This window comes from Dermacentor andersoni, chromosome 4, assembly GCF_023375885.2.
Source record: "Dermacentor andersoni chromosome 4, qqDerAnde1_hic_scaffold, whole genome shotgun sequence".
NCBI lineage: Eukaryota > Metazoa > Arthropoda > Arachnida > Ixodida > Ixodidae > Dermacentor > Dermacentor andersoni.
Genome location: NC_092817.1, coordinates 40,540,031 through 40,561,303, shown reverse-complemented (window position 1 = coordinate 40,561,303; position 21,273 = coordinate 40,540,031). Strand labels below are relative to the sequence as shown.

Below are 21,273 nucleotides of genomic sequence, written 5' to 3'. Positions count from 1 at the left end.
TACCCTTTTTCACGATGCCTCCTGACCAAACGGGCTTCCGTCAAAACCCCGACTTCACTCCTAATCTTAAGATAAGCCTAAGATAAGCCAAGAGCTTATCTCACTGTCTAGCAAATCTAGCTCATTTTGTGCTCAGTGGAACAAATCACTGCTTGTGTCTTGACACTTTCCAAGTGTTTCATCATATTGGCACTAAGCAACACTTCGAACAAGCTCATTAACCATCTCAGCTCTCACTATAATTTTTATTTCACATTATCTCAAAAATTCACTTTTGACCGCTGCAACGGTAGCGATAGCCCCTATTACATCACTTTCTTTTTTTCTTGCAATTCCTGCGCAAAAATCCTGGCAACTGTCTTTGGCAACTCGCATTTTTGCAATTCCTGCGCAAAATACTGGCAACGTTAGCTCAGGTCCAACCCCAACACAGCCTATTCAAATACATGTAAAACACAAAATGCTTTTCTGAAACAACCACTGGACTGATTTTAATGAAATTTGTTGCATTTGAGAGAGAGAGAGAGAGAGAGAGAGAGTTAAATTTTAGTGATTGAAGTGGAATTTCGATTTAGGGCCTGAATTTTGTTGAAAGAATATTTAAAAATTCAAAAATAAACATAAGCACGAAGTTTACAAATTAATAGCTCTCCATCAAGAACAGATAGCACGGTTCTGTAAATGGCATCCCTTAGATAATTCAAAGCGGACAAATTCAGCATGTCAATTTATATATTACACGAATTTGTTCCGGTGTGTACAAGGGTTCTGCAAAAGCTGTATTTCCATATTACTAAATTTTCTAGATTCATGTGTAACATATCAATTTTGACCACTTTAGATGTACTCACAGAATTGTGATATAATTTTTCATTGCTGAATTAGAGTTGTAAACTTGATAGTTTCATTTTCTGAAAATATGCAATATTAGCCAATTTTTAGTAAAAAATTGACGACTAAACCATTTCGAAACCAACAGTCACTAGATTTTAAGTTTTACTTTTAAATGCAACAAACCTCGTCAAGTTTGGTGCGGTGGTTGCCTAGAAAAACGACTTCTCCTTTTACATGTATTTAGATAACAGCACTAGAGCTATAGCTTCCTCTTAAAGGCCAACTGCAATAAAATTTTGGACCACATAAAAAGCCCAGTTTCAGATAATGCATACATACAGAAGCTTCAGCGCCAAACTGTGTTTGAAATACGAGCGGATGTGTCTCAGAAAACACTACAAATCGTAATTTCTCAATACAACACCAATACTTTCTGTTACCATTACACCTTTCTGCTATTGATTGGTGAAAATGACGTGGGACCTATAATGTTGGCAACCAGTGCAGCTCCTCCATATGGCCCTCGAGCTCAGATGGTGCTTGAAACATGGTGGAAGTCTCGGAAGTGACGTACTGGGATTTGCATCTCATCAGCTTGCCAATAGGTACATGTGTCATCTGCTTAGGTACTGTTCAAAGGCTTTTAATAAGAAAATTTGACAATTACCAGCTCTGAAACTTTACCAAGATTGCTTCAATAGTGCTAAATGTACTATGTATTTATAACCAATTTAGCCAAATAGAAACACTATTGCAGCTGACCTGCCATAGTATCATGTGAGGTGCAAAACATGAATACAGGACAACATACAGTGCAATGTTTTTTTGCATGGTTTGCATGGCGCTCACCAATCGTTTGAGAGTGATGGCTATAATGATGTGTACACCACTAATGCATTATGGTTGGATCCTAGAACTGCTTTTGTATCTAACATATGCAGCATTGCTGCAAGCTGGGCACCAGGGCTTGTCTGAATTAACTGCTATGTGGCCAAATACCCCCAAATTAACAAGTGTTTGGTTACACTAAATAGAAAAAATGTCTCACTGGGTTATATTATGGGAGTGCATTATGGAATTTTTAGAGTTAATTAGGGCTGAGAGGGAGGAGGAAGTGGCTATACAGAGGAGAAACTGCAGTTACTGTCTCGCACACTGGTGGACACCTCTACCGCATTGCTGGAAGAAGGAAATAGGCATAGAAAAGAAAGAGTAGAAAGGGTTGAATCAACAATACCTTACTGAACGTTCAATGTTTAACAATTGATAATTGACATCCTGTGTTGAATCACTGCTGAAGCTGGCTTCTGTACATAACACAGCAAGACATTGTTGATTCATTTTGTTCGGCTAGGCTTCACAAAGAAAATTGCTTGTAGGTGTCCTTGTAGGTACTACTTTTAAGTGGAACTAAGTGTTTGTTCCAAAGCAATAGCGCAAGGTGGAATGGTATTCAGTATGCGCAGAACAAGTTAAAGAATTCTTGTCTGTGTGTTCTGTACTGGGAGCAGGAAGTTAAGGTGTGGCATCTATGCAGTCCTATAAGTAATATAGAGGCAGCATGGAAGCGCATTCGTAGTGTTATTCACCACGGTATCGAAAACTTTGTGCCACTAAAAGCGCTCCGTCAGCGTAGATTAAATCCATGGATCACCAGAGAAATAATTCATAGTAAAAGAAAATTAAAATGATGGAGGAAGAAACGTAAAACAGAATCCGAGCAGTTCAGACACCTTAAAGACGAATTGTTATGGAAAGTTAGGCAAGCTAGGAATAATTTTTTCAACAACAGCCTTGCGGAGTTCATTAAAAACGATCCTTCTAAGTTCTGGCGCTACTTAGGGAACACAAAAGTCGAAGTGTCCAAATTGAATGTCGATGGTGTCATTCAGACAGATCCTTCTAGCATAGCAGAGACCTTTAACGAGTGCTTTCAAAGTGTATTTTCTGAGTATGAAGAATATGAGCCACGAACCACCGCATCGGACCTCCCACAGGGCATTCGGGTAACGCGTGAAGGGGTTTTGGCATTGATTTTAAATATTGATACGCGTAAAGCTACTGGGCCGGACGGTGTCCCAAACCTATTTTTGAGGCAATATGCCGAACAAATTTCTTGGTACCTAACAGAGCTCCTTAACTTTTCACTAGAAATGGGTGAAATACCCGACGATTGGCGTCTGGCGTGAGTCGTTCCCATACACAAAAAGGGCAGCCGTCTTCTGCCTTCTAACTACTGCCCTGTCTCAATGACCAGTCAGTGCTGTAAGATGTTAGAGCATGTGATTGCTAAGCACATACAAGGCTTCCTCTCCGAACATAAAGTTTTATCGGTTCATCAGCACGGGTTCAGAAAGGGTATGTCAGCAGTTACACAGCTGGTATCGACATTGCATAATTTGTTTAGTGTTCTTGACATGACTGGCCAAGTAGATGTATTGTTTATGGACTTTTGCAAGGCATTTGACAAGGTACCGCATAATAAATTATTGTTTAGGTTGGAGAGCATTGGACTTCCACTCTTTGTTGTTAGGTGGATTTCCCCGTACCTTAATCATAGGCAACAGTTTGTACAAGTGCAGGATTTTTCTTCCAGTGTGCTGCCAGTTACCTCGGGGGTTCCACAGGGGAGTGTGTTAGGGCCATTGTTGCTCTTAATTTATATAAATGATTTAACGAAGGTAATACCAAAGGATGTCTCAATCAGATTATTTGCTGATGATTGTGTGGTTTTTAAAACAATCTCGAATGCAAATGACCACGCCTCTTTACAAGCAACTGTTCTGGCAATTCACGACTGGTGTGAGAACTGGGGCATGGAACTGAATAGGGAAAAAACTGTTCTTCTACGTGTAACAAGGAAAAAATGTCCGAGTACCTTCACTTACCACATTAATGGCAGCACTATAAAGGAGGTTGATAAATATAAATACCTGGGGGTAACTCTTACCAGTAATCTTTCATGGGGTGTGCACATTTCAGACATCTGTGCGTCAGCTTTTCAAAAGCTTTGTTTTCTTAAGAGGAAACATAGAAATGCTCCTGTAAGTGTTCGGCTTCTAGCTTATAACGCATGTGTTCAGTCGAAGTTAGAGTACGCGTCTGCGCTGTGGGACCCACATGTTAAGAAGGATATAATAAAACTTGAGGGTGTTCAAAGAAAGGCTGTACGGTTTATATTCGGAAAATATAGAAGGACTGATTCACCATCGTCTCTGATGAAATGTAATAACATTACAACATTGGAGATACGTAGAAAAATAAACAGACTTTTGTTACTTCACAATTTTATGTCCGGAAAAATCACCCTATCTGAATCAAGTTATGTTCAACCTGCTGCTACTAGGAAAACAAGGCACACAGCAGAACATTCACTGAGACCTATTTTTGCGAAAACTAATTTCTACAAATACAGTTTTTTCCCTAGAACAGTTAAAGAGTGGAATGAGTTGCCGCCAAGTGTTACCAAGGCCGCAGATTTTTCGGCAGAACTTGAAGATGTTTCTTTTGTGAGCAATAGATACTTGCAATTGTATAAATGTAGGTATTTGCTGCTGGTTTAGTTCTGTTCTGTCTGTTCTGTTTTTTTTTGTTTTGTTGAAAATTGCTTCATTGTGTTAGCGCTGTTGCTTTTGCCCCTTTTGCTGTTTGCGAATTTATTGCTGTTCTTTACTGTTTTGTCATTCCGAAAATGCCCCTCCTGCTAGGGCCAATGAATTGGCCTGCAGTATGGTTAAATAAATAAATAAAAAAAAATGGTTATCAGTTTCAGACAAGGTGTGTAGTATGTAGGCTGCTGCTTGTGTGACAGAAAGAAGTTGCAGCTTAGCTTGGCCGGTTCAGTTTGCAGGTAATAAAAGTACCACTAGCATGAACCCAAGCCTGTAGCTTCTGTACTATGTAGAAAACATTTGATTATGTAAAGTTTGAGTCTTAATTTGTTGCATTTTGTTCGACAGTTGCTGCAAATAACAGTTTTCAAAGGGTCATGATGGGACATTGTGTCATCTATTCCCTGGTTGTCTTGGAGCCAGCATGCGAAGCCTCTCGAACCTCTCCGCCAACCGCCTGGCAGTCGATCCCAAGTGAGAGCTATCGAAGCAGCGTGTTGCGAGAATTCTGTCGCAGGGTTGAGCGTGTCCGGTATTCCGGTAACCACAGGTGAGCTGGTGATTTTGACAAATGGGTTGAGGCATAAAGTGAAGACCCTCCATACTTCTATTGCTGTGTTGAAGAAGCTTTAGCGTAGACATACTTGAGCGGCCTGACTGGTCTGCATGGTCCAGCCACCTGGTTGCACAGAGCTTAAGCAGCCAAACAAAGAGCTAATATTGCTGTAACTAAGCGTAAAACATTTTAAACATTTCGAAATACAACATGTTCACGATTACGCTCCTGCCAAAAATTTACACCAGCAGCAAAGTACTCTACATTAAGTTACGGCTATACTATTTCTGTGTTTGGTTGAGCTCTGTGCCACCAGACAGCAGCACCATGCAGGCCGTTCACATTTGCGCCTCCACTCATGCCGTAAAACGCCCAGGCCCAATCCACTTGCGCTTGTGTTTACCCGAATAATGGAGACACGAAACATAATTGTGGTATACAGTAATCCCTTGGCATGAAGTGATGGGTGCAAACGCGTAGATGCTGGTGCTGATCAGATACCGACAACCAGCGGCGCAGCCACTCCACTTGCATGTTTGCCTTGCAGAGGGACACAATGTCTCAGCTTGACATGTTGCCGATCGCTACATTTGCAGCCCACAACTCAAAGGCGAACCATGGTGCTTGCGAAAAGACCGATCGAGGCCAACACAGACCGTGCATCTTGCATCAACATGGAGCACATTGTAACACAAGCAGATGACACTTGCTGTTTGCTGGAAGTGCTTGAGAGTAGTGATAAATTGTCGTTGTGCATTCTCGTACTGCTACCTTATGTTTAGAGGAACAAATCAACTAAGATTCCAATTATTACGAACAACGTTTGTTGGCCATAAAGTTGGAAAAATTATTGATGCACCCTGGGCAGCCAATCACATAGCTCACCCTACTGGCATCATAGCATCATATGGTCACCTCGCGTCACTTGGTCAGTGGCAGCTGAAACCTGAGCCGAGTGGCGTGCTGCAATCGGCAGCGATGTATCTTTTTAAAACCTTATCTAATAAATTACACGTTTTATGCAGAGTGCTTCAATGCATCACTTAATGACCAGAAAGGCTAACCCTAAGGACTCAATACCTTTGTACAAAACCGTCAAAATTGTTTGAGGGTCCCTTTAAATATAGCCTATGGTGCACTTCTTGTACTGCTTTTCACACAAATTCACGAACAAGCTCAAATAATGACCCCGCTACATTAAGATTTGTCTTAACAGAAATAAGTTCAAGTCACACAGTCTCCCTGACATTGTATGGCAATGTCATGTTGTTTGACTCTGCATTTTGTATCAATTCTATCTTGCACAACCTTGCCGCTATTCAAGCTGTGCAAGTGATGCAGTGACAAGCTTTCACGTCTACAATGAACTTGTATTCATATTTCATCTAGACGCAAGAATAATGCCAGTACTATCATTTTGTTGGTGTCACATAGTTTCCAGAGAAACCATCGAACAACTTGTGACCAGAGCTGTTTGTCTGTGAAATTACTGTGAAAATGTGAAATTACTACTTTATAGAAGCCTCCAAGGTTCAGCCAGTGCAGTCAAGTCTTGATATAACAAATTATCGAATCCCAAGTAAATAAAAATTTGGTTGGCTGCACTTCATTTTAATGAGTGTTCTACTGCTACAATAAAACCAAAAAATGCAACATATGAGACAATAATGGTAAAAGCAAAAAAAATTTTGTTTGCTTGCAGCTTCAAGTATGTATTATGGTAGCAAAAATGTCATAGGTTAGGCGAGAGCAATTGGAAACTCCACATTCTAGATGAATACGCATGCTTTGGCTAGAAATTTTGTAGAAACTGCAGAAATTGCGTAATCTGTTATTTGTTTGTTCACAACCGCAACTGACACCTTTTTAGTTATACATCATTATGTAACTAAGAACAAGAGGTCCTGCTGCAGTTTATAACTGTGGGACCTCTTTCTGTATATATGTACCTGTAATGAAACAATAAACTTGAACTTTGCCTAGCGAAATGGCTTGATCAGCTCGCAACTGGCAAGCTAACTTGCTGATCCAGCACAAGCACACCTATTGCATGGGGCACATTAAGAATTGTGTAAAGCCTATGTTGACCGGGGTAGTTGGAGATGTATGGGAGAGGCCTTTGCCCTGCAGTGGACGTAACCAGGCTGATGATGATGATGAAAGCCTATGTGATTTAGCATTATTTACATGCCATGTGACACAGCAAGCAGCTAGCAGTCATTCAAAATCGTCAGGATCCCCTCTGCTGGCCCGTTAGAGGAATCACATTTGCGTATCTTCTGCATAAACCCAACTAAGATTGGTGAAACTACGATTTAACTATATATTCTCGCACCGATACTCATGACGATAGTGGAAAATGTCATGAAATTAAGAGCTCCAATCAACGCGGTAACATAATTTCTGGGTGACTGTATGTCACCATAGATCTAGAGAGCTGCAATCAATGCTGAGCTGGTATAACATAAAACTAATGTAATCTGTCTGCATTGAAATAGTGATTATATGGTCACTCCAGACGCATTTCTGCTGTCCTTGTCGCCACGATGTTCTGTATAAAGTCCAGGGGTGATAACACAGTCACCGGGCGCCATATGCTCTACGTGCGAGTGAAAGCGTGCGAGGGTGAGCCGCAGATAGCGGCTTAATCTCACGCATGCGAGGGGGGAAGTGTGTCGTCTTTTGTTGCGCACAAGACAGCGGGGGAGGGGAGGGAAGGGTTCTACTCTGGCGGGTAGCTGCGTATGGTGTGGTCTATCTTGAAACCGACCTGTGATGGGGATAGAGTGTGAGTGCTGACAGCTTCGTGTGTGCAGTGTTTTCAGCGCTTTGTTCGTGTTGAAGCGAGGTAGTACAAAGGTCAATTCACTCGCTGCTGCAGCTGCGCTACCTCACTTTACCATTTTAACAGTGAGAGTCCATGGTCACCGAGTGAGATGTGTTCATGTTTGCTTATGCACGCGTCACACCATACCTATTAATTACTAAGCGAATGTTTACAAGTTTACATGGCTGATGAAACTACTATCCTTACTTCATATAGCTGTCTAGTAATTTGCCATCGCAATCGATGCTTTGCCTTTCTGGTGAAACTGCAACATTTTATTGCAAATACACCACCAGCCCTTCAGGATAGGTCAAAGTGTAGCTCAGGCCTCACGCATATGGGCATAAAAGCAGATTGGAATAGTTTTACATAATACCAGCCCAGAAGACAGAGGTGCCCGCCCGCTGAACCCGTTGCGGTGCACACCTTCCTAATATCTAGTTGCTCGCAGCACCCTCAGCCTACTTTTCATTGTTTTGCACCTGAGCTAGGGATCGCCGCAGCGCTCGGCCCACTCAACTGCATTCTAGTACACTCTCAAGACGGCCAGCCGGCCTGTTCAGACAGCAGTGACAACAGCAGAGAGTGGCCGCATGCACACTGGCCACTTGCTGGATGCGTGGAAAAGTCCAGTGTTATAAGCACGAAAACTACGAGAAACTGCACGGGAGGCAGTGTTGCACGGTGTGCGGAATGTGAACGGCTGCGCTCTTTTTCGGAGAACGAATCTGCTCGCTGTTTGCGGCCACTGCTGGAGTACACATGCTGAAGCCGTTCTGGCACAGCGTGGTGCAATTTCGGTCAACTTTCTGTGTATATTTGGCCACTGGAAACTGCGCTTTTATCAAAATAACATAATTGGTTCAGGAGTCTCATCCGTTATACATCCACTGGATGTATAACGAAAGTGTCCTTGTGTCAGATGCAAAGATGCAATGGCTATAATGAGATTCGACTGTGGAAGGAAATAACTTATAAAAAAACTGTCACTGCTCTTCTCTGAAGAGGGCATACCTTCTGCAACTGGAGCGGCGCCACAGGAGGACGACAGAGAACCTCCTGTGGAGCACTGCTTCCTCCAAGCAAGCACGGAAGCCCGACCGCAGGCAGTGCGAGCACGGAGACACGTTGTGCGTACTGCCGGCCTCGATTGAGATACTCATGCTGCTCCAGCTGGGAGTCCAGGGCAGAGACGTCGATCACGTTCCTGCAAGAGGACAAAGCAAAATGAGATACGCAGCTACCACAGAGACAGTGATTCTGCTCTGGTGTGTAATGAACATCGTTCCAGTACATAGTTTTCAATAGCACTAGTAATGTGAGATGGGAATGTAACTTGGTCATGTAAAAGAAAGCCTTAAAGGCAGACTAAATATTAGGAATGTGGTAGCGGTTTCAATGTTAGCCTTTCGCTTGACAGGCTTACCTAGACATAAGTGAAGTGCTACAGAAAGTGTGCAAATCTCAAATTAATGTACAGACATTTTGTCATGCACACATTGGGTAAGAAAATCTGATTTATAACATCAAACAAAAATAATAGTGATTATGTGTCTCAACTTTATTCTGTAATGTTTTGCTACTTCCTAATGGAAACTATGGTACAGTAAAATGCCTTGTAAATGCAAGAATAATCACCAAGGCAAGTCATAAAATGTGTAACGGCGCAAATAAGCACCCAGACGAAAACAAGTGCTCTTGTTGAAACTTTTATGTTTAGTAGCATTCCTTGTACTACCATTGTTAGTCACTTGAAGCCTCCATCTTCCTGTGAACCTCTCTTGTTTTGGAACTTTACCATTAGTACTTTTTTGACACAATAAATGTGAAGGTCAAGATGTCATCACCAAAAAGATAAAGTAGACATCTAAGCCACTGTGTGGTCTTTCACGCTAGTTCTACAACACCTCACACACACCTTAAAATGAAGAAAAAAAAGTTGCAGTTTCACTGAAAGGGCAAAGTACTGATGGCAATAGCAAAGTATTAGAATAATGCACAAAGTAAGGCTCACAGTTCTATAGGCAGCATAAATTACAGTAAGCATTCACTCATGAACTAAACATGTGCAGTGTCACACATCCAAAGACAGACGCATGAACACAGTTCACCTAACGACTGCAAGTGCTCTCGGTCACAACGCTGGTGTGACGAGCACTGGCAGCGCGGTGTTAAGAATGGCCATACGGGGTGGCAACGTGCCAGCTTTCAGCCCGCTGCACGTGTTTCAAGCCCACCAGTTCGGAGAACTGCGAAGAGCCGACAGCCACGAGGCGCGTGATCAACTCCGGAAATTGGTACTTGGCCGCACCACCCGGGACAAAGCAGTTCTACGAGGCCCTCTGACGTCGGCACTGAAAGCTGGGCAGTACCGAGAACTGCGGATGACCGGCAGCCACGTGGCGCGCGGTCAGCTCAGGCATGTGGCACTCCGCCGCGCCACACCAGACGGAGCAGTTCTACGAAGCCCTCGGTCGTCGACTCCGGAGCCTTTGTGTGTATGGTTTCGCACCTGTGTGTTTGCGTGTGTTTAGGCGATAAATGATAGTGCGGGGCAGCGACAAGTTTACAATGCTTGGATGAACCTTCCCGACCATTCCTGCTCCGACACACCTCATCCTCCAAGCCGGCACACCTCACCCTCCATTCCTGCTCCGTCCTCGTCCGAACGATGACGTCGAACTATGACGTCAAGCAGAGAGCTTATAAGCAGCGTTTGCCGGCTGCTAGGTGTGCTCGTGTCGTGATCGTTGTCGGGAGCTGAGTGCTCCTTGTCATACTAGAAATGAACTAGTGAGCTGTGTGCTCGTAAACTGTTTGCTGTATGTTAATTTTGCGGGCTCGATATGGGAGTCGCCTAAGACTGCCAATGTATGTCCTGTTTTAAATGTAAATCCTGCAATTAAATCCTGCTCATCTAGCCCTGTCGTCCCAAGTTCATCTCCTCGCTAGGACTACGACCGCTCCAAATCCTACATCTGGTTGGCAGCGGAGGGATCGGCCTGCGGCTCGTAAATCGGCCTACGACTTGGAGACAGCAACGGCAGCTGACGGACGTTGGCACATGGTGACCGACCGGCATCCTGATCAAGTTGGAGGCGACTTGAGATTGACCACCTCTTGCAACTGACTGGATACGGCGGGGAAGGACTGGTGATATGGTGCTGCTTCAGTGGGTAAGCGTTTGGTTTTGGCTGTAAGATTTACCAGGCTTCAATTTCACTGTGTTTTTGGATTTGATTCGCTGGGATCTTTTACTTGTATTTTGATTTGCGTGGGTATCGCAGCAAGTATTGTGTGACAGCAGAGCCAAAGCTTAAAGTAGCGACCATGGTCCTAATGTGTTTGACGAAAGCTGAACTGTTGTGGTTGTGTGAGGAGATCGAGGTAAACGTAGATGAGAACTTGAAGGAATCAGAAATTCGTAAGACAATTCTCGAAAGTGAGAATGATTTGAAATTCATAGAACAAATGGGCAAACGAATTCTAAGTAAAAGACAGGAACCACGTGTGCGTGAGCGTCCCGAACGTGAGAATGAACGCGAACGTGAGTATCAGGAACGTAAGCGTGAGCGGGAGCAAAAGTATGAGAGAGAGAAGGCAGCACTGATCAAAGAGATACAGTATTGTGATCAGTTATTGGCACAGAGACAACAGCGGCTTGAGAAATCTGTAGGCTGGACGCAGCGAAAGTGGCAGGAAGTAAATAGCAGATTTTGTTCAAAAGCCGAGGAAAGTAGTAGTACCTGTGAGAGTAGCAGCACGTTCACAAGTGAACTCGAAGTGCTAGCAGCTAACGAAGCCTTAGTGGCAACAGAGGCCATTAAAGGCCAGAGTGAGAGCGACGAGGTGCTGTGCCAACAGAGGACTGTAGAGACAGCTAGGCCAGCTGCGAACAAATTGGCACAGTTACCGCGCGTGTGCGTCGCATCTCACGGTAGCGAGGTCGTTAGCGAGGTACAGAATACTACGGACTTGACAGACGCGAGCACCCATGTCAGGTCAGATCTGCGTGCAGAAGTGAAGTGCGAGCTGGACGATGCAGTTGAGAATAGTTCTCGGGGTGGCGAGCTCCGTAGCTCACGAGAGAACAACTGCATTGTTCAGGGATCGGTGCGGCTCTCCGCCAGTCTAGATAGCCTAGATAGGGATGATTCAGTTGTTAATCATTCGGACTGTGCGCGTGAGACAGCGATCGATACCGACGGGCTGTGTGCAGATGCACAGCGTGAGCTGGGCAATGTAGTAGAGGGCAGTTCGCAAGAGTGCGAGTTGTCTAACTCGAGTAAAGCCTGCTGCATTGTGCCAGAGTCGGTTGAGCTGTCCGCCAGTCGAGGCAAAGTGAGAGTAGATTTAAATGTAAATCACTCAGACTGTGCGGGTAAGAGACCGATCCGGGCCGACGAAATGTGTACCGGCCAACACGAGGCACGAGAAGGCGACATGAAAGCGAGTGCAAAGAGAAAGCGCCGAAATAAGAAGCGCAGTAAAGACCGAAAGACGGTAACTAATGCAGCGCCGCCAAAGATGGCGAGAAACCCAAAAGGGCAGGGCGCGAGGAAAAAGGTGCGGTCGTCACTGACGATGTTGACGCATCGAAAACGTTCGAGCCACCGGTCAAAGGGGGACCGAGAAGCTTGTTCTGCACGGACGCGGACAAAGGGCACGGGGCAGTCAAATTCCTCGTCGTTCCGTCGTTCTCTTCGAAGCTCAGCGTGCAGTACAAAGAAGCGCAAGGTGGCAAGACGAGACCAGGTGGGGAGTAGCGACGCGGTCAGTCGAGGTGATGTTGAAAGCGGGGCGCGAGGACGCAAATTGGCAGGAGACCGTAACGTCTTGGGGGAGCTGATAGTTAGTCAGCCCTTTTGTTGTTCCTCTGCAGCCAGGGTAGCTTTTAAACCGCGGCCACCTCGGGTCCGACTCAAAGTATGAGTCAGACAAAAGCGTTTGGAAAGGAAGGCCAAGAGCCCTTCCGTAGTAGTGTTGTTTTGTTTTATTTTTGAACATTTGCAGATTTTCGCGATTTGAGACTAGGATTTCTTTCAATAAGTAAGGTATGAGCTCTGTTTATGTTTTGTTTGAGGAGCTCGAGATTTGAAAGACGCGTTTAAAGTAAACCTGTAGTCTCGCGAGGTGTTCATTAATAAGTATATAGGCTTTCTTTTTTTGTGTGTAAGGAACCTGCGTGACAAGGTTATCGTTGAGAGGCCTATCGTAACGCGCGTGTGTGTTATTTAACCTTCTTTCTTTTTAAGTGTTTTTGAATTTTCTAAGGTTAAGCGCGTGAATTTTCAGTAAGTGCGTGATTTGCACTGAGAAGAGCTCTTAGGTCCATCAACGCGTGTCCTGTGCGGACGGAAGGAAGCAGAACGTTGATGACTGGGTTGCTCGTGTGTGTCGAAGGCAGCCGTATTCTGACTTCCCTAGTACGCGTGCGAAGAGCTAGTTAGTAGAAGACACATTTGTTCGAAGGTTCCTCTGTGTTGCGTAAGTTACGCAAATTTGGTTGTTTATTTAAGGAACGTGTCCTGTGTGGACTAAAGGAACAAATGTGAGTCAGCGTGATGAAAACTTTGTATGATGCAAGCACGTGTTCGGAATAGGGACCTCAAACTTAGCGCGTCTGTGATGACGTACCTGTGGAGTTGGCCAGACGGTTCAGTGGCAGCAGTACATGAGATAAGTACGCCACTGTGATAGGGTAGGAACAGGCTGTTCGCGAAGTCAGGCTGCTGAAGTTATGATTGAGTATTGGTGTTTGAAAGGCTTCGGTTTAATTCTGCGTAAACCTTTACTCTTGTGCAGCGCGACGGTCGGGTTTGGTCGAACTCAGGAGGAACGTGAACGCTCGCTTTGGCGGCACGAAATTTTGGGGCAAAATTTGGGATTCCCAGTTGAGTGACTTGCATGGAAATTGTGATAGGAGGCCTGGTGGGTTAGCAGCTAATTCCGGGCGTTTGAACGCTGAGCGGTATTGTGTTGCCGGGTCGACTCTTCTGTGCCAGTTGTTGTAAGATGGTTGAAGGCATTCCAAGTACGCAGGGGTTGCAGAGAGCAAAGCCATCGTCTTGCTCGCCAGCCATTCTCTTCCTGCCCAGCGGTTGCCTGCACTGGCCAGGCGAGATTTTCCGGGCCATGGAGGAGCTGTTAAGAATGGCCATACGGGGTGGCAACGTGCCAGCTTTCAGCCCGCTGCACGTGTTTCAAGCCCACCAGTTCGGAGAACTGCGAAGAGCCGACAGCCACGAGGCGCGCGATCAACTGCGGAAATTGGTACTTGGCCGCACCACCCGGGACAAAGCAGTTCTACGAGGCCCTCTGACGTCGGCACTGAAAGCTGGGCAGTACCGAGAACTGCGGATGACCGGCAGCCACGTGGCGCGCGGTCAGCTCAGGCATGTGGCACTCCGCCGCGCCACACCAGACGGAGCAGTTCTACGAAGCCCTCGGTCGTCGACTCCGGAGCCTTTGTGTGTATGGTTTCGCACCTGTGTGTTTGCGTGTGTTTGGGCGATAAACGATAGTGCGGGGCGGCGACAAGTTTACAATGCTTGGATGAACCTTCCCGACCATTCCTGCTCCGACACACCTCATCCTCCAAGCCGGCACACCTCACCCTCCATTCCTGCTCCGTCCTCGTCCGAACGATGACGTCGAACTATGACGTCAAGCAGAGAGCTTATAAGCAGCGTTTGCCGGCTGCTAGGTGTGCTCGTGTCGTGATCGTTGTCGGGAGCTGAGTGCTCCTTGTCATACTAGAAATGAACTAGTGAGCTGTGTGCTCGTAAACTGTTTGCTGTATGTTAGTTTTGCGGGCTCGATATGGGAGTCGCGCTAGTCTGCCAATGTATTTTGCTTAATCTGTTAATATGTAAATAAAACCTGTTCACCGAGTTCCTGTCTACGACCTTCATCTCCTTCAAATGGTGGCAGCGGCGAGATAGTCCGACGACTCCTACATCTGGTCGACAGCGGTAGGACCGTCCGCCAAATCTTACAGCGGACAGCGTGCATGTCCCAAAGCGAATACTCTGCGTTGCCGTTCCTTTTACAACATTACTGGGCCGTGCCTCTGAATTCTGCAGGTCATGTCTTAAACAATGGAAACACATGAAGGCAGTGTGCATCAAGGTACAAGCTTCCTTGACTTAACTGCTTGCCGTTGCTGACACACTTACATGCTTGTAGTGTGGGCTGTGCGTGCACCATCGCACTTGGTACAGCATGGATACCGAAACAACCCAAACGCATGTTGATTGCGCATATACTTGCTATCACAATAATAAGTGGGTAAATTAGGAAAGCAGTAGGTGCGCACCATGTCTACTTTTCTCATTTTGTTTTTATGTACGCTTCTTCATTCTGAAATCGCCAATAACACAGTCAACCTCACTCGTCTCACACCACTTTTCCCTCCACAATCCAAATTTCTCCCCAAAACGCTATTAGGAACCAAATTTCGCATCGTTTGAACATTACCTGAACAAAACAAGACCTCGCACTTCAGTCATTGGAAGATCGCCGTGTCATTGCTCTTTTTGTCTGTTTCACACGTACATTTATATAATAACTTTCACTGTTTGCCACTTCATGCTCTTGTGCATACATCTTGATGCATTCACAATGCACTTAGTTCATGTACATTCATGGTCAAACGCAGGCATTTAACTCATCGCCACTACCTAGAGCTATTGCACATTGGAACAATCTCCCATACCACACTGCATTCATCTCTAATCGTGAAACACTCCGTGATCACCTGAATTCGTTGCATGTTAATATTGTATAACGATGTTGCACTTTGTTATCTTTCTGTCATGTAATAATTACTGTTGCCCTCCTTATTCAACGCCCTTGAATGGGCCTTTAAGGTATTGTGAATAAATAAATAAATAAATAAAATGAAGAATCTTATCAAAAGTGGCAAGAGTCCTGCAGCAACCACTGTGGAAAGTGTGAAATTTTTCTGTGAAATGAACTGGCAACGCTCCCAAGATCCAGAGACAGAACACACTGCAAAAATTGCGGCCACTGTAAATGAATGTGGTTATCACTGCATAAAATGCAATTATTGTTAAATGACACAGCTGTGGCTTTAGCAACGAAAAATTACATGAAAAAGGCTGCTGCAATGACTTCTGTGGTAATGCATTGAGGTTTTATTGCGATAACAGACATATGAACATTCTAGGCACATTCACTCACATTACCACCATGCTGTCCCGCTATTTGACAGTGCATATATGGCCTGCAAGCAAAGGGTTAAAAGGTCTTCAGAGACCTGAGGGATGTGCAGAGCATGCTGCTGTAAAAATGAGGGTGCACGGTCACGCTTTGCTTAATTGGCTCAAGAGGAGAGCCAGTGCAGCATTCTGCCTTTCGCTGCTGGCATGAGCATTGTGCGCATGACACTAACATTCATGCTGATCAGCTGTACGCATACAATGGTCTGAGCATAATGGACAGTAAACACCAAGCGAAAGCTATCTAACATATTTTCATTGGGTTTATTGACTGGTTGCCTTCAACCAAAAAGATCACATTCTTGTGATGCCTGCGGCAGAAAGGATGTTCCATGCCCACCACCAAGGTCTGTGAGTGGTGGCGCTGGCTAACACTCCCAGGGTTCTACTAGGAAACGTAAATACCCAAGAAAGTGGATGAGGAAATGGCGCTGCGGTAGCTCAATTGGTAGAGCATCGCATGTGAAATGCGAAGGTTGTGGGATCATTCCCCACCTGCGACAAGTTGTTGTTGTTTCATCCACTTTCATTTCCATTAATTTATCGTTTCTTTATTTCATGTATTAGGCAGCAGTAATTTTCCCTATGTTGTCCTTGGTGTCAGTGTTTGTTGGCTTCTTATGATATATTTTCATCGTGGATAGACAAATGGTGCTGGTGGCACTCTTCATCACGCCAGACGCTGTTTCTGCTGTAAATTGCTGCTGATTGTCTGCTGATTGTCTTGTGTGTGTGCGCCTTGTGTGTTTCTCCCTCATATCATTGGAACACTGCCCAAGGAGCTCGAGTGAAATGCTATACCTTATTATCGCTGTCACTGTTATGCCCTACAAGTGAACCTCAAAGGTTTTCTTCTTTACTTTCATTTTGTTGAATCAGTATGCATTTTTAATTTCTGACCAATTTTTCTGTTATCACATTTTAGCAGCAGGTGAGAGGCGCTATACCGACAAGAGTTTCAAAAGTATGTGTAAGACAAGTGTGTGGAAAGAATAATCATTGTGGTACATGGAAGGGAGAAAGGGAAGTAAGCATAGAGGAAACGTGCTGGCTTAAGTCTTCAGCAGAGAACACTAGGCATTGGTAGCGCGTACCAAAGGGCAGAGAGTTAATATGCTTTACTGCTCGCCTAAACAAAGGCAACGCCACTTTCTGGCACACATAATCAGATGACAAAAGGCGCATGCAAAGGAATCAATGATAGCGAAAAACAATTGCTTTTGATCATTGAAAATGTCTTGCAGAATGGTGTGTACATCGATGCAAGGTCAGCTGATGTGCAGGAGCACATGTGCAGTGTTAATAATACTGTCCACTGCAGTGTCACCTTGTACCACTTTGTGAAGCTTGCTGCGTTTATTTAAATATAAAATTTGTTTTTTAAAGGGACACTAATTAAACAAATTACTTGAGCTGTACTGGTAAATTACTCTTCTAGAATACCAAAAAAGCAACTCTTACCACAAGAACACACTTGGAAAGCCCTAAAAGACACAAAAACGAGAGATAGGTGACTATGAACCACCTTAAGTTCCCACACCAGCTCTCCGTTATGTCAAGGATTTACACAACTTCTACTCGGGCCTGTTTAATTTGTTTTGTTGGTAAAGATGGACTACATTGTATTCTAATAGAGCCAAAGAATGAACTTGCAAAGTTTGAAGAACTTTTAGTGAACCACACTGGCTAGCTATGAAGAAAGAGAGAGAGAGAGAAAGAGAGAGAGAGGGAGAGAGAGAGACGAGCACGAACAAAACACGTACACTATAGAGTGGTAGGGGGCGGCATAGTAGCTATGAAAAAATGCATTAGAATCAGTGATGTCGCAGTGATGTAAATGGCACTGTGGTTTCATCATGAAATTTTTAAAATGGAACCGACTTTCACTTACTCTTAATAATCAGCCTATTACCAAGAGATTGGCAATTATAGAGCTTTGAATGACTACTTTACCATTTTAAAGTTATTTAGTACTTCTCTTTAGTGTCCCTTTAAGAGATAACATATTTGTTTCCACCAGAGTAAAGTCTCACTTTCCTTCACATGTATTGCAATCTCCTTGCATGTCCAGGTCATCACCTGGAGTCCAGAGGGGCCCTGACAGGAAAATCGTTTATCTTTTTACAGCAAAGCTGCATATGGCTAGGACCTGGAAAATGATGTGTGAGATGTTTACAAAAACAAATTATGTGGGCTGATCCTGGTGATAGTGCACAAAGAGCCCAAGCTCAATGGTTCATGCCCCTGTGAATTTGGGGACCTGTAACACACCCTTGAACTACCCTTGTCACATGTGGTACCCACGGAGGTCCCAGACACAAAGAGATGTTTTTGAAAAAATGTTTTGTACAACTTTTTCAAAAAGGACCGTTAACAAACTCTCAGCGCCAACCGCGCAAACATGCTAGTGCCACTGCTCGCACCTTCGTCGTCATCGTCTTCTTCCAGAACTCGCTCCGTCGTGCAAAAAACTATCACCATCAGCAATGGCTCGTGCGTCGTCGTCTTCCACAGCAGGGCTCCATTAGCACTTTTCATTCCAGCGCAGAATTTAACTTCTCTTCTGTCATCGTAATGGGGAGGCCATGTTTACGGGGGTATGAGCAATTGCTTAAGGGGGTATGAGTCATTCATTGTCTCATATGACAGACACACTTAATAACAGAGGTGTTATGCGAATGTGTGTGTCTACCTATATCACCACGATGACCACAGATTAGGACAATAAATATGTTTGTGCCTTTGCTGAATATTCTGGGTCACCTATGTGTCATGTGCTAAACAGCTTCGCTGGCCATCCACCTTCACAAAGTGGAATGGCACAGAATTTTTTTGTTCTTGATTTCTAAGCAGCTGTAAACTATGCCATTACAGTATGAAGCCTCAATTTCTCGAGAATGCAACATGTAATAATAAATGCCACCAGTTCAACGTGCATGCCAAGTGCAGCATAGCTTTGGACGTGAAGCAAGAGACTGTATACGGTCAAGAAAACAAGTGGTGGTCATGCGGGAACCACTCATGTGCACGCCAGTCAGCCTGAATGAATGTCAAAGCTGCACAATGACTGTGCCACTGAAAGCTAGTTGCGTACTGCTAAAAGAAATGCCCATTCTGCCCTTCATTTTGTGCTTGTTCACATTCCACACAGGTTAAGCCTGGTTCTTCATTCTTGTTTCCCGGTGAATGCCAAGATCCTTCTAATGCTCTTCCCTTTTTATCCTGTTGCATGCTAAATGGATTCAGCTTTCAGTGGCAAGGTCACAATGTGGGTGCATGCTAAGTGGTGTGTCATACCACGAGACCACTACCTCCAGCTTCAGTGATTTCAAAACAAGTGCTAAGTGGTGTGTAGCTTCTGCACTGTATTCAGCCTCCAGGCTTGCACCCAATGCAATGCTACACCTGGCGCACATTTTCGACTAGCCACATTAAAAGGCGATGCAAGTATTTGTTGAACTCTTCATGAATTGAGGCTTCATATGATAACTACTGGATCAACATCTATGCATTTAGAAAAGAGAGAGCAACATAAATTTTGTATCAGTAGTTCTTCAAGAAATATGTGAACTGTATTCAAGGCTTAACATATCAAGTCACCACTCGATTTCAGTTTCTGCCTTGTAGCATGGTGGCCTGCTTTCCAAGTTGAGCCTATGAACCCAAAAGAGAGTGGTATTTGCAAAGCACATTCCTTGCTTACTTCGGTAACAAAACAGATGACTGTCCTGTCACTTATGCCAACAAAGCAACAACACATGTGCCATGTGCCCTAATATGACATTAACAAAAATCACCATAGCGCTTGAATATTCTCTCTCTCTCTCTAGAGAGAGAGAGAGAGATAGAGAGAGAGAGAGAGAGAGAGCAATGAATTATTTACCGTGTTGTGTATGCACCCTGGGACAAAAAGAGCAAGAACTATGAAGGATGAATCTACTCACGCCGCCGTCTGATGAATGATCCTGTTGAGAGCATTCTGGTCATCCCCTTTGGCAAGTTGTGCCGAGCCACTTTGCGTGCCACCGTAACTGTCACTGCACAAGAGGTGCAATTCATCCTACAATTAGCCGGACTACATGGAACAATTGTACAAGTTTTAGTAAATCTTACAAGGCTACATCACTAACTTTCTAAGAAAAAAACGTAGGCACTGACCATAATAACGACGCCACGCAAAAGGCTAAAAGACTTCAGAACATATAACTTTACGTCATTGCATGGCTCTCTGATGAAACATTTGTTAACCGATATTAACGATTTAAATTATAAGAAATACATGCCACAAATAATGCAAGCGTTATACCAACAAAAAACAACGTCACTGTGTGTTTTATTTCTTCCCTCTTGTCCCCCAGCGGTTTATCTTCTGACGAATGAATAGCTGTCCAAGATAGCTTTTCGTTTGTAGTTTATCTACTTGACGATTACACGAGAAAGCTGCAGGGAGAAAGGGCAGGCAGCGCGTCATGTTTCCAAACGTCACGACACTTACTGGAAAGAGTGCTGTGATGCATTGCCTACCGGGTTTGCTAGCAGTCGAGAGTTCTCGCTGGGTTCATCCTGTGGCAGCAAATAGAAATCAAATGTAAGGACAGATTTCAACCAGCACGCAGGATGCTTCGCGAACTCGTAGGAAAAAAAAAGAAAGCAACATGACTAATTAGCGCGATCGGAGTTCGTGTCACGATAGTGGGCGTTACCTTCACATCAACACACTGCGCATACAAGGCACATGACAGTGGGCATCACTGAAAATCAGCGAAGCTAACCGCGGCCCTTCCGCAGTTGCTCCGGTACAAATTTTCGATATTGAAGACGTGAGTGAAGCGTGCCGGTGTTGCGGAGCGGCGAGCGATCAGCGGCAGCCTATGTCACCTCTCGTGACAGGACGAATGTAATTGGCACGGTCGACAGCACAGTCGCTTTGTCCAGCAACAAGTAACCTCTACCTGTGATCGCTTGTCTTCGTTGCAGCTGAAGCAGCAGCCCATTGGTGAAAAGTAGGATCAAAATAGCGCACGACACACAGTAAACAAACTTCACACCACACCAAGCATCTTTGACCCCACGCACAGTCATATGACAATAGGGTCGCACTTGAGCAATCGGTTGACAAACACTGAATATGAATTTAATCTAATAAAATAGAAAACATAAAATAAATTTTTGCATAGTATACTTTACTAACTTAAGCTATTG

At 44.4% G+C, this 21,273-nt stretch overlaps 1 protein-coding gene and 1 non-coding gene across 2 annotated transcripts in view; one reads left to right on the top strand and one right to left on the bottom strand.

The window, feature by feature from the left end:
• The window catches only part of Lamtor1 (Late endosomal/lysosomal adaptor, MAPK and MTOR activator 1), a 33,106-nt gene extending 11,938 nt beyond the window's left edge, over positions 1-21,168 (bottom strand). Inside the window, exons 1-4 of the mRNA XM_050184058.3 lie at positions 21,024-21,168; positions 20,567-20,634; positions 20,016-20,108; positions 8,843-9,035 (exon numbers count right to left, since the gene is read on the bottom strand). Of these exons, the coding sequence (XP_050040015.1) occupies positions 8,843-9,035; positions 20,016-20,108; positions 20,567-20,634; positions 21,024-21,065 (396 nt within the window). The 5' untranslated portion in view covers positions 21,066-21,168. The remainder of the gene's footprint in view (positions 1-8,842; positions 9,036-20,015; positions 20,109-20,566; positions 20,635-21,023) is intronic.
• On the top strand, positions 16,502-16,574 carry TRNAS-UGA (transfer RNA serine (anticodon UGA)). The gene has a single exon. It is a non-coding gene; the product is annotated as a tRNA-Ser (tRNA).
• Positions 21,169-21,273: the final 105 nt, after the last annotated feature.